Genomic DNA, 12,708 nt, shown 5'->3' on the forward strand with positions numbered 1-12,708 from the left:
AATAACGATGGTGATTTTGATTCTCGCTGTAGACTGTATATTATGTAAGTCTTAGCACACCTTGGCTTAGTCCTTTTGTTTGATCGTAAACACAAAAGATGACATAACACCTTGTTCACACCTAAAGCTCTGAGTTCAGCCATGAAGAATACACAGTTATGATTATTAACAATCATTATGATGCATCAGTAATTAGGCAAACAGACAACATATGATGGAAACACCTTTGTATACAGTCATACTAAAGATAAAGTGAGGGGAGCCACAACAACGACAATAAAGGACATTAAGGGAAAGGGCCTTCAAAATAAAAGTACGCAATTGTCATGGTTCAACGTCTAACAAAAAATATACATATAAGGTCATTACATATATTATAAACTAAAAAAATAACAAATTATATCAAATAAATGTATAAAACTTTCCATGAAAAGTTATTTTATTTCTTATTTTCTATCATTTGTTCGAATTTCTTTTTGTATTTTTTTTCTTCGTTGTTATCTCAAAATATCAAAATAAAATAAATAACTTTCTCAAGATAATGACATAATTAATTTGAGATCACGAGAAAATAATGTTCCATGATTTAAACGTAATAATATATCTCGTTATCTCGGGAATGAGAATAAATAAAATTAAATAAATAACTTATTATCATAGGAAAACAAGGGGGGATAACATATGTAAACCAGATATGTCCCACATATGTAAATAGGGCTTCCGTAATTATAATATAAAAAACTAATTTCTTTGCTAATCAACGGTATTCTACAGAATAAAGATCTGAAGAACACCTGAAAACAAATTCAGGCCAATAGTGGTTTTCAGTATATTTTGATATGATGGTTAAATATGGAATATTCACATTTGTTATAATTAAGCTAACCACTCACTTTACACTTTAAAAAGTTATCTTAAAGTGTATTATTTACTTTCTTTATTGTTCATATGTTTGTATACAGAAGTACAAACACATTGTGTTATATGGATCACATTATATCAATGCAATAAGTGACAGGTCTTAATAACATAAGTAATTAATTTAAAGAATATAGGAGAGCTGTGCAGCTGTGTGTGAGCACCAGGAAGCAGTGGGTGTGTTCGGGCCGCTTCACACACGAAGCGGAGGAATTTAGTTTGAAAGGGAAAAACAACCAGGAAGTGAAACACAAGGAAACGACTCGCTGCTGATGGAGCGTCAAACTAAAGAAACTTAAAAGAAAAGGTTTTATAAAGATTTTTAACAGCGTTAACTTAAAACAAAGTTGCCCCGCGGGTTGTGGGTTTGTTTTCTCACAGGATGGACATTGATCCGGTAGGTGATAATAGATGAAGCTTGTGTGTTTTCTGTTGTTTGGAAAGCCTCCATGTTTAACGTCACACTCGACACAACAGGTGTATTTCCGGACATACTAAATTAAATCGGATTTAAACTCTTTAACTTTAACTTTAAGTTTAAGTGAGCATGTTAACTGTTCGTTGTTAAGATATAAAGTCTCAAACAAAAAAGGCCTAATTACACTGTAGAAACCGACTTCGGTGGAAATACGGTGTTTAATTAAGTTAAGCTAATGTTGCACTCACTTAAGCTAGGCCAGACGCTTCACGCGCCACTTTGATCCGCTAACATGTTGTCAGGTTTAATTTCACTAACTGATAAAAACGTTTTCCGCATATTTCAAAGTGTTGCTTCACCGGTGGTCGGTTGAGCCTGGCGCCTGTAACCAAACTCCATTCAGAAATGTGGCAATTTAATGCTAACGTCATTACCAACTGCCACATTTGAGCACTTTTTAGTGTAAAATGTCAACTTTTACGTCTTGAGCTAACTGCTAACTTAGATTAGCTTCTGCCCAGTGTGTGCCACTCATGTATTAGCATTACATCCGGGTAATATTGTGTACCAACAGGTTTGCTATTAATTCTTTGTACCTAATAATACTATAATAATTGGCTGAACATGTTTTACTTAACTTTAACTGTCAGGGCTTCAATCAATTATTGATGGAAAAATAATAGTTTGATAATTGATTAATTGTTTAATAACTTTTTCTTGCAAAAAAGGGTTAATGTTGTTTTCATCCTCTCTGGAGAATACTTGCTTTTAAAGTGAACATCGTTTGGTTTTGGACTAACAAAACAAGACATTTAAAAACGTATCCGACTATCTTCTGACATTTTATATGCCAAACATTAATCGATAATTGAAACAATCCTTAGTTGCAGCCCTATCTGTGTTATTAACAGCCTTGTTATTATTTGTTTAACATATTATCTCACACAAATCTTCTGAAACACCACGGGACCACGGGGTCTGTTGGAGTCTCAACATGAAACGGTGACTCCGCCGTGCAGAGGGGACGAGATGAACCGTCAGTGTTCTGCTGTCGTCTGCAGCTTTTATTATGTTTTACATCAGCCTTTAGTGGGTAAAATCTCACTGCCTGCTTACTGATTAGGGTTGTTTCACATTTGACTAGGTTAGGATGTGAACAGTGAGGATTTAATGTGGCCTATCATGCTTTGCATTTACAGCCGGTCAAACGTTTTAACAGGGAAGATTTGATTCTTCTTATTCACATTTTCGACCACACTTCCTTATGTCTCATCCCTGTTCGTTACGTGTCAGACACGTATTTACAAGGTGCCTTAATTATCGTCAGGCTTTTGTTTGATGCTAAAGCCACTTCTTTCCTCTACAAGGATTACACAACAGTCCAAATATTTGAATAGGACACTTGATGTAGCCGCGAACGTCTTGTACATGTTTCTGTCTTCCTCTTTCTGTTGTTGATACCTGATAGCTGTCAGCCATTCAGTGCGCCTCACTAAACTACTAATACTGATAAAGGAGACGGAGAGTAAACCCAGTTTATTCTTGAGCTGCAAAGATAAATCCATCAACAGAAAATAAATCGGCAACTATTTTACTGATTAAGTCTTCTTCAAACCCAAATGCCAAAATAAATCCTCTCAAATATGAATTATTGCTTTTCTCTGTTAAATGTCAAGGTAAAGGGAATATGTTTTGAGTTCTGGACTGTCAGACAAACTGTATGAAACTGGGAGGGACATGTTTCTATCTTGTATGGCGGGTAAATAAAAGCGTTAAACAGGACGCTCAGCTAGACCTCTGATGCTGAAATATGTGATTTAATGGGACATAAAGAAACTAAAACATGTCTTGTTTTGTCACTTTTAATATGATGTAAAACAGAGAAGACTTTTGCATCAACAATTACTTTACTGATTCATCGATTTATCAAAAATAGTTGGTGATTATTTCTCTACATGGCATCAACTTGTGCTGCTCAAAGTAAAGAAAACACATCAGAAACACTGAACATTAACGTCTCAGATAATCCACAGACCTGTGAGCTGTTTCATGGAGGAACTATTTCCTCTACCGACCTACAAAGAATCATCCAAAAGCTCCACTTTGAATCATGTTTTCCAAAGAAGTTCTCATAACCTTCTTGGGAATAAATCATTCACTTTAATATAAGAGAAAAGCAGGAAATCTCCGAGAAACAGAATTATGTGAATGTTTTTGCATAAAGAATGACTTTAACCATAACTAAATTATACAAATAGTTGGTTATTACTAATCGATTAGTCAACTAACGGGGGGGGGGGGGGGGGGGGGGGGGGGGGGTAGAGGAAGGAACAGGGAGCATGGGGGGGTGGGGGGTGATGGGAGAGAAGGTGAAGCAGCAAAAACATGCTCTGTTTCCTGGAGACAGTTTTGTTTCCAGTCTGGTGCTGGCTTATGGGACATAGAAGTTACTGTACACACACACACACACACACACACACACACACTCTCTACGGGCGTGTAATATCAGACGCGTACAGCAGGCGTTCCCAGAGATGTAAGAAGCTGGTTTGACTGCAGGCTGTGACGTCTGTCCCTCTAACACACCTCCAGTTGTCTGAAGATACAAGACTGATGCTGATCGTTATGTTTACTTTACAATCGCTGCTTTATTGACTTGTGCTGGTGTCGCACAGATGAATCCAGACCCTCGGGATAAAGATAAATACAATAATATTAAAGGCTTTACAGTAAAAATGTGTCCAGAGAACAGGCTGAAAAGGCCACGTTGATTTCACCCCAACACGTATTCTTCCTCTTATTCCTAAACTTGAAACTCTTACCTGTAGTGCCGTTTATAAATCTACATTGTGTTTTTTCCTGCTGAATGAGTTCTGAGCACGTCTCTGGTAAACACAAGATTCTTTGTGGAGAGAGCTCCGTTCTTGGCAGGTGTAGTTCGGATAGAAAGAAAATAGTTCCTACATGAAGCTTCTCACAACATGATCTGTGGATCATCTTCAGTAACCGGGTCATGATTTCTATGAAGAGATGTTGCTGTCGAGTTTTTGAGAGCAGCGCTCATGTGACACTCTGCTCCTCAACTTCTTTTCTTGAATGACCTCTTTCTGTCCCCTCCCAGGAGCGGGGAGCAGCGGCGGAGCCGGAGCCCCAGGACAAGGTGCAGACCCTGAGGGATCAGGTGGATGGAGTGAAAAACATCATGACGCAGAATGTGGACCGGATCCTGGCCCGAGGAGAGAGACTGGACGACCTCATGGGAAAGTCAGAAGACCTGCAAGCCGGGGTGAGTCTGAGCTCAGGAGTTCATCCTTTAACTTTGTGTGTGTGGAGTCTGTTCCCACATGTGCAGCGATGTTTCTTTGGTGTGCTGTGAGCTTGTAATAAAGAGGTTGCTTAGCAATGAGCTCAGTGATAATCATCAGGAAAACCAGTTAAACCAGTCAGATTCCGAACATTACAGAACACAAGTGAACCCGATGAACCGCTGGGCCACATGTACACAGTGTTGTTGAAGACGGCGTTTATAAAAAATAAAACATCAGATCTGAACTATCCCCTTGAGAGCAGGAAGTCTTCTTCCAACATATCTAGACGGCAACATACCGGCTCCACAGCTCCCGTCTGTCAGCTGTCACAATGATAACACATAGTGACAAACAAACAGCTCTGCTCTGTTCAAAGGTAACATTAATACATCTTGTTTGTCTTATCTGTAAAAACTGAAGAGTATAAAACAAAAGTTACCTTTGGACAGAACAAAGTTGTCCAGTCTTCAAGCAAAGCTGACTTTCAAAAGTAGAGAAAATGTGTTTCAGTGACTTTGTTTCCTGCGTTTTTGTGACTTTTGAAGACTGAAACTAACAAATATAAGTACACTGCAACAGCTGTGCTCCTCTCCATGATGGGTGTTAGCAATGACCCATCATGACCCATCATGACCCATCATGCTGCATTAACTACACCATAACGGATGTAGTACTCACTAAACCCCAACAAGAAATCCCACAGAGTGTCAATGTGTCTTGTGTGTGCCCCCCCCCCCCCCCCCCCCCCCCCTGCTCAGGCTCAGAACTTCAAGCAGACGTCTCAGAAAGTGGCTCGCACCTACTGGTGGAAGAACGTGAAGCTGGTGGTGCTCATCGTGGTCGTCGTCCTCATCATCGTCCTCATCATCATCCTGCTGGCCACCGGAGTCATCCCTATCGGCGGCTCTGCGACTCCTCCCATAATCACTCCCACCCAGAAACCGTAAACACACACACACATAATGTACATACAATCGTCAACACATTGTTATTGCACAGATTACAAAGTAATATATAGACTCATAACCTCAGTCTGGTGAAACTCACTCCTCCTCTAGTTTCTGCTCGTTGTGCTTTAGGGTGAAGGAAACATTCCAAAACACAATTCTAGGGTCGCCATTTTTTAAAAATTTGTGAGGAATGAAAGCAAAGTGTTTGAAAGGTCACCTGACGGCAGCAGAAATGTGTTCTCAGGGGACGCTTGATATCCCCACCTCCTCTCTGACAGCTGATGTCACTTCCATGAGTGCAGAATGAAGCGCTGGATTCCTCCAGTCTTTTACGACATGTCTCGAATGTTATCACGTATAAATAAATCAGGCGACATGTTGTTTCTGCTGACAAACACAAATCTGTAACAACTGTAGGTCACACTTTACTTAATGAAAGGCTGGATTGTGTATTGGATATGTACGTTACCGTTTGTGGGCTTATTATTATTATTATTATTATTATTATCCTGCTTCCAGTTTCTTTGTAGTCGGACAATCAAGACAAAGTAATCGTCCTAGAAATGATTAAAGAATTTGTCTGCAGAATATTGCCTTCAGATCCTTATTGGTTCGTAACTTTAAATGTACATCGAAGTTTGAGTTTGGATATAAAATGTAACCGATGACGAGACCTGAAGTTTGAAAACGACGCAGCATTTTGAAAAAAGCAAAATGAAAAGGACAAACGAACGCTCGGTCCTCAGACGGGAAGGTGACACCAGAACGAGATTTGTACGTACGTGTAAATGTTTAAACTAGAAATCTGATCGTTATGAAACCGACAGAAGTTAAACCTTCTTTACATTTCGATGTATCCTGAGAACAGCGGCTCCTCTCGCGTCTCCGTCGTCTTCAGACGAGTCACATGACGCAACAACAAGCGGAGCAAGAGAGCGGTTTTATTCTTCAGTCTGTTTCCAGAATGTTGTCACTCGTTCACGAGACAAACGCTCAGTGAACGTTGATGCAGCTTCTTCGCTCCATACGACACCAATTAAAATCATATTGTTACTTTTTAAAGGTCTGTTCCCACACTTGCATCTTCCAGCTGAGACGGATCATTTACAGCCGCCTGTGGCTCCCCGTGCTGCGTCTATGTAAACCTATACCCCCCCCCTCTCTGTTACAGTACTGTTTAGCATCAAAAAGGTCAAAATGATTCCCGTCATGAACTGTAAATAGTCGATAGTTTCACCTTTCTGTATATTTACAATAACGTGTTAAAGAAAGAATCTGTTTATTTAATGCTTTACTTTCATGTCTTTCTTTTCTTAACCACAATGAACCAATAACACCTGTGATGTTAATGATGCTCCAGGAACAGGGGGCTCCTCATCTCACCTGATGTACCCGAGTGTTTGATTAGCGCGCTCTGATTCTGACGCATGATGTTTAACGCTTTTAAAGGTCTTGATATGAAATAAAAAGTATTTCTCTGGGCTCTGTGGTGATGCTGTTTGTTGAGCTGCAGGTGGAGACAGAGTCTGGAGACAGAGTCTGGAGACAGAGTCTGGAGACAGAGTCTGGAGACAGAGTCTGGAGACAGAGTCTGATCATCTGAAGAAGTCAGAGGTGCTTTTTATTCTTCCTGCTCTGTACTCCCTTTAGAAATAACAAATACAAAGTCAACAACAGACACCTGGGTAACGGGGGAAAGATAAAAACTACATTATAAATAAGAAATAACACAAGTGGAGGGCCATCAGGATGGGTTTGGTTTAGTATTTTCACACACACACACACACACACTTACTGCTGTATTTGAGCTTCATTAGTTTCCAGCAGCAGGATGCGTCTAAGAATTAAGATTATCAAACTGTTCGTTGTTGTTTCTCCAATCAAAATCAGAAAATCTTGAGAAAGTCGTTGGCGTCCATTGAAACTCTGATATTTTGGATCCGTGTGTTCAGCAGAGTGTGTGTTCAGTAGAGTGTGTGTTCAGCAGAGTGTGTGTTCAGCAGAGTGTGTGTTCAGTAGAGTGTGTGTTCAGCAGAGTGTGTGTTCAGTAGAGTGTGTGTTCAGCAGAGTGTGTGTTTGACTTCAGCTCAGAGTTCCTGCTGCTGTGAGGAGACGATCGAGGCCACGGAGGGAAAACAGACACACGAGCTCCACACCAACATGTGGCTCCGATACTGATTCAATAAACACAGCACCACGGTCAGCTGTTAAAGCCCCCCCCCTGCTGCCCCCGCTGGGTCCATGTCGGCCAATAGGCCCTCAGAGATCATACAACATAAATCACATTACACTCCAGAACAGTCTTTCAGAATACTGCAGCAGAGCTCACGATGATTCTTTATGAACTATAAATATTCCACATTATAATATTATATTATATACTCTTTAATAACCAATGTGTTCTTTTAGAGGCTAATTATTCAATGCTTCATGTATTTTGTTTTAGACTAAAGTAGACATTGAAAGCTGTGATTTCTGTATAAACAGATAATTATTAACATTTCTTTCCTTTCTGTCGTAATGCGTAACAATAACAGAACCAATAAACCAAACACTGAACGCAGTAACTGCAGCAGGTTTGTGTTTGAATGAGCAGATTATTTAATGTGAATGTTGCATCAGAGATCATTTTATAGTTCAGTGTTTTCTTCTTCTATCAGCTCTTAAGTAATAAACTTTAATAATACACCTGTAGTGTAGGAATCCTGAGGTATAAGCCAGCTGTTTATATTTATCTGAAACCCTTTCGACTGAAGGAGGCCTCGCGAACCCTCCTGGAGCTTAGGCGACCCCCACTGAGGGTCCCGACCCCCATGTTGAGACCCTCAGTGTTCTTGATGAATTGTTTCTGTGTGAGGAGGACGTTCACATTTCTTTAACTGTTGACGTTTGTAATCGGATGTTTTCGATGCTCTCATGTTATAAATATATTTGTACTATATCCGTACAACGCTTCATCAACACTGTCGTTATCGTCATGCCAATAAAGCTTTTTCAGTTTGAATTTGACAGAGAGTCCGGGGGGGTTCCCCGCAGCTCCTCTGGGGAAGTTATGAAATCACATCACACTGTTGCTTTGACTTCAGCAGAACTACGTGTGTGTGTGTGTGTGTACGTGTAGGTGTGTGTGTGTGTGTAGGTGTGTGTAGGTGTAAGTGTGTGTGTGTGTGTGTGTAGGTGTAAGGGTGTGTGTGTGTAGGTGTAAGTGTAGGTGTGGGTGTGTAAGTGTGTGTGTGTGGGTGTGTTCTCTGTTATCAGATCACTGAGAAATAACTTTTGACTTTACAAACACTCAAACTAAACGGTGTCACGTGAGTTTCAGTAAGAAGTTGTAGAACCAGAACCAGCTGCTGAGGCCGGAGCACTTTCACTTCTGCTTCACACTCTTATCTCACATGTATGTGCTTTTAATATATACTATACATATTATAAATATATATAATATACATATATAAATATATCTAAAAGAAGTGTCTAGCACTTTCTATGACGCCCACGTCTATAATGCATCATAAACATATTTATAATCTGCTTTTAGCTCTGTATAGTTCTAGTTATAAGCACTTGTAAATGTTCATAATGCTCTATAACAATAACCATAACACATTATAAAGCTTTTTATTATGACTTAGGTCAAGTATAATATTTCATGATTTTCACTCATTTGTTTTGTAAGGATCATAGAGTATTATAAGTATTATAATTCCCATAGTTGTAATATATTATAATATTTCTATAATGCATCATAATGTGATTATAAGTTACTCATTGTTTAAAGTTGTGTGTTTTTGCATGAATCTTATATTTGTTTTACTTTACTTAAAGCAAACAATGAGCACTTATAATAACTTATAATCACATTATGATGCATGATAGAAATATTATAATGTATTACAGCTATGGGAAGTACAACACACTGATCCTTCAAAAACAAATGTCACTGAGGACAAATATGAATTGTTCTGATTCTTGATCTTATAAGTCACAATAAAAAGCTTCATAATGTGTTATTGTCATAAAGCATTATGAATATGTAGAGTGCTTATGATCAGATGTGAGCAGGTCCGCCTCTGCTGCAGACTCTGAGCCTCTGAGTCCCTCCACAATAAATCTGCTGTTTTGTCATCAAGTGGTGACTTGGATATGAAACTTTAATCCCCGTGACTAAAGGCCTGATGAGTTTTTGGAACAACAGCCTGTCAGACGAACACAAACAAGCTGAATGCTGGGAAATAGTTACTCAGACCGCTGCCGTCAGGCGGATGTCAGTAAATGGACGAGTATCAGACAATGAGCTGAATATGGTCTTTGTGTTTCTGCAGCTTTTCACTGAAGAAGCCTTTTGTTGGCCTTCAGTAGCTCCGACCTGACTCACGTGCTCCTCTGGGAAACATGGAAATTATTTTATTTATTTATTTAGTATTTATTTAGTTAGTATTTATTTAGTATTTATTTATTTAGTATTTATTTAGTTAGTATTTATTTAGTTAGTATTTATTTAGTATTTACTTATTTAGTATTTATTTATTTAGTATTTATTTATTTAGTATTTATTTAGTTAGTATTTACTTATTTAGTATTTATTTATTTAGTATTTATTTAGTATTTATTTATTTAGTATTTATTTAGTATTTATTTATTTAGTTAGTATTTATTTAGTTAGTATTTATTTAGTATTTACTTTATTTAGTATTTATTTAGTTAGTATTTATTTAGTATTTATTTAGTATTTATTTAGTATTTACTTATTTAGTATTTACTTATTTAGTATTTATTTATTTAGTATTTATTTATTTAGTATTATTTAGTATTATTATTATTATTGTATTATTTATTATGTATTTATTTAGTTAGTATTTATTATTAGTAGTATTTATAGTATTACTTATTTAGTATTTATTTATTTAGTATTTATTTAGTAGTATTTATTTAGTATTTACTTATTTAGTATTTATTTAGTTAGTATTTATTAGTATTTATTTAGTATTTATTTATTTAGTATTTATTTAGTATTTACATATTTAGTATTTATTTAGTTAGTATTTATTTAGTATTTATTTATTTAGTATTTATTTATTTAGTATTATTTATTTAGTATTTATTTTAGTATTTATTTATTTAGTATTTATTTAGTATTTACTTATTTAGTATTTATTTAGTATTTACTAGTATTTATTATTTAGTATTTATTTATTTAGTATTTATTTTAGTATTTATTTATTTAGTATTTATTTAGTATTTATTTAGTATTATTTATTTAGTATTTATTTAGTATTTATTTAGTATTTATTTAGTATTTATTTATTTAGTATTTATTTAGTATTTATTTATTTAGTATTTATTTATTAGTATTTATTTATTTCCCGTCTGAACTTTTCAGATTGCAGGTGATTTTGAGCATTATGAAACTTAGTGTGAGAATATTAATATTAAAGAGCACCCGAAAACTTTATTTTTTTATTTTTTTTTAAGGATTATTTTGGGCGTTTTTTTAATTAGATTTATTTTTATCTTTCATACAGATTTCCTTATTATCAAAGAGTCATTTGTGATTAAAGAAGAAGCAATTTTACATTATTATTATTATTAGGAACATAAAATGTAATTTAACAACGTGTTGTGTGTTGTTCTTTTACAGGTTTAATTATATATTTTTTACTTTTCTTAAAGCAAACAATGAGCACTTACAATCAACAACTTATGATCACATTATGATGCATAATGAAAAGATTATAATGTATTACAACCATGATAATTATAACACACTGTGACAAGTGTATTGACCTGCAGTTATCAAGTATTATGACCTTATAAATCATAATAACAAGCTTTATAATGTTATGATTATTGTTATAAAGCTTTATGAACATTTATGAGAGCTTATAACTATAATTATACAGAGTAATAAGCAGAGTATAAAGCATTATAAGTATGTTTATGATGCTGCAGACACTTCTTTTAGATACATTTATCCATATTCACATTTTCTCGGCTTTTCGTTCCTCTTATCTTTAATAAATTGTATTGTTAATAAACAACAATAATTCCAGATGAATATCTAAATGTAAATTCCCTGCCACATCCCCGTCACAAACTTTCACTTCCCTGGAATCTTTTCTGTGTTTAGTTTCACGTCTCGTTGACCAAAGCTTTTATTCAACTAAATGAAACTTGGGGGATTTTTAATATTTTACAAAATTCACATTTGGTTTTAGGAAGAAATGTTTGAAATACCCTACTTCCTGTTTCTGATATCTCTTTACTTTCAATCGTTTGTGACCTTTTTCAGGTTTACATCCTCTTTTTGCATCCTTTGATACGACATTATAGAGTTTGTAGCACAGCAGCAACTTCCTGTGATCGGAAGTGTGTTTAGAGCTCATTACTGTGAGCGTGCTGAATGAAGAAGAGCTGCTGACAGAAGAAGAGCTGCTGACTGAAGAAGAGCTTCTGACAGAAGAAGAGCTGACTGAAGAAGAGCTGCTGACAGAAGAAGAGCTTCTGACAGAAGAAGAGCTGCTGACAGAAGAAGAGCTGCTGACAGAAGAAGAGCTGCTGACTGAAGAAGAGCTTCTGACAGAAGAAGAGCTGACAGAAGAAGAGCTTCTGACAGAAGAAGAGCTGCTGACAGAAGAAGAGCTGACAGAAGAAGAGCTGCTGACAGAAGAAGAGCTTCTGACAGAAGAAGAGCTGACAGAAGAAGAGCTTCTGACAGAAGAAGAGCTGACAGAAGAAGAGCTGCTGACAGAAGAAGAGCTTCTGACAGAAGAAGAGCTTCTGACAGAAGAAGAGCTTCTGACAGAAGAAGAGCTGCTGACAGAAGAAGAGCTGCTGACAGAAGAAGAGCTGCTGACTGAAGAAGAGCTTCTGACAGAAGAAGAGCTTCTGACAGAAGAAGAGCTGACAGAAGAAGAGCTTCTGACAGAAGAAGAGCTTCTGACAGAAGAAGAGCTGACAGAAGAAGAGCTTCTGACAGAAGAAGAGCTGACAGAAGAAGAGCTGCTGACAGAAGAAGAGCTTCTGACAGAAGAAGAGCTTCTGACAGAAGAAGAGCTGCTGACAGAAGAAGAGCTGACAGAAGAAGAGCTGCTGACTGAAGAAGAGCTGCTGACAG

General features: G+C 36.8%; 1 protein-coding gene across 1 annotated transcript; it reads left to right on the forward strand.

Annotated features, from left to right (window-relative positions):
- The first annotated feature begins 1,102 nt into the window (after positions 1-1,102).
- vamp8 (vesicle-associated membrane protein 8 (endobrevin)) lies at positions 1,103-7,076 on the forward strand. Its single transcript, XM_029440506.1, has 3 exons — positions 1,103-1,315; positions 4,458-4,622; positions 5,403-7,076. The coding sequence occupies exons 1-3, from the start codon at positions 1,301-1,303 to the stop codon at positions 5,589-5,591; spliced, it is 369 nt and encodes a 122-aa protein (XP_029296366.1). The 5' UTR covers positions 1,103-1,300; the 3' UTR covers positions 5,592-7,076.
- The last annotated feature ends 5,632 nt before the right edge of the window (positions 7,077-12,708 follow it).

Source organism: Cottoperca gobio, chromosome 9 (assembly GCF_900634415.1).
Source record: "Cottoperca gobio chromosome 9, fCotGob3.1, whole genome shotgun sequence".
Taxonomy (NCBI): domain Eukaryota; kingdom Metazoa; phylum Chordata; class Actinopteri; order Perciformes; family Bovichtidae; genus Cottoperca; species Cottoperca gobio.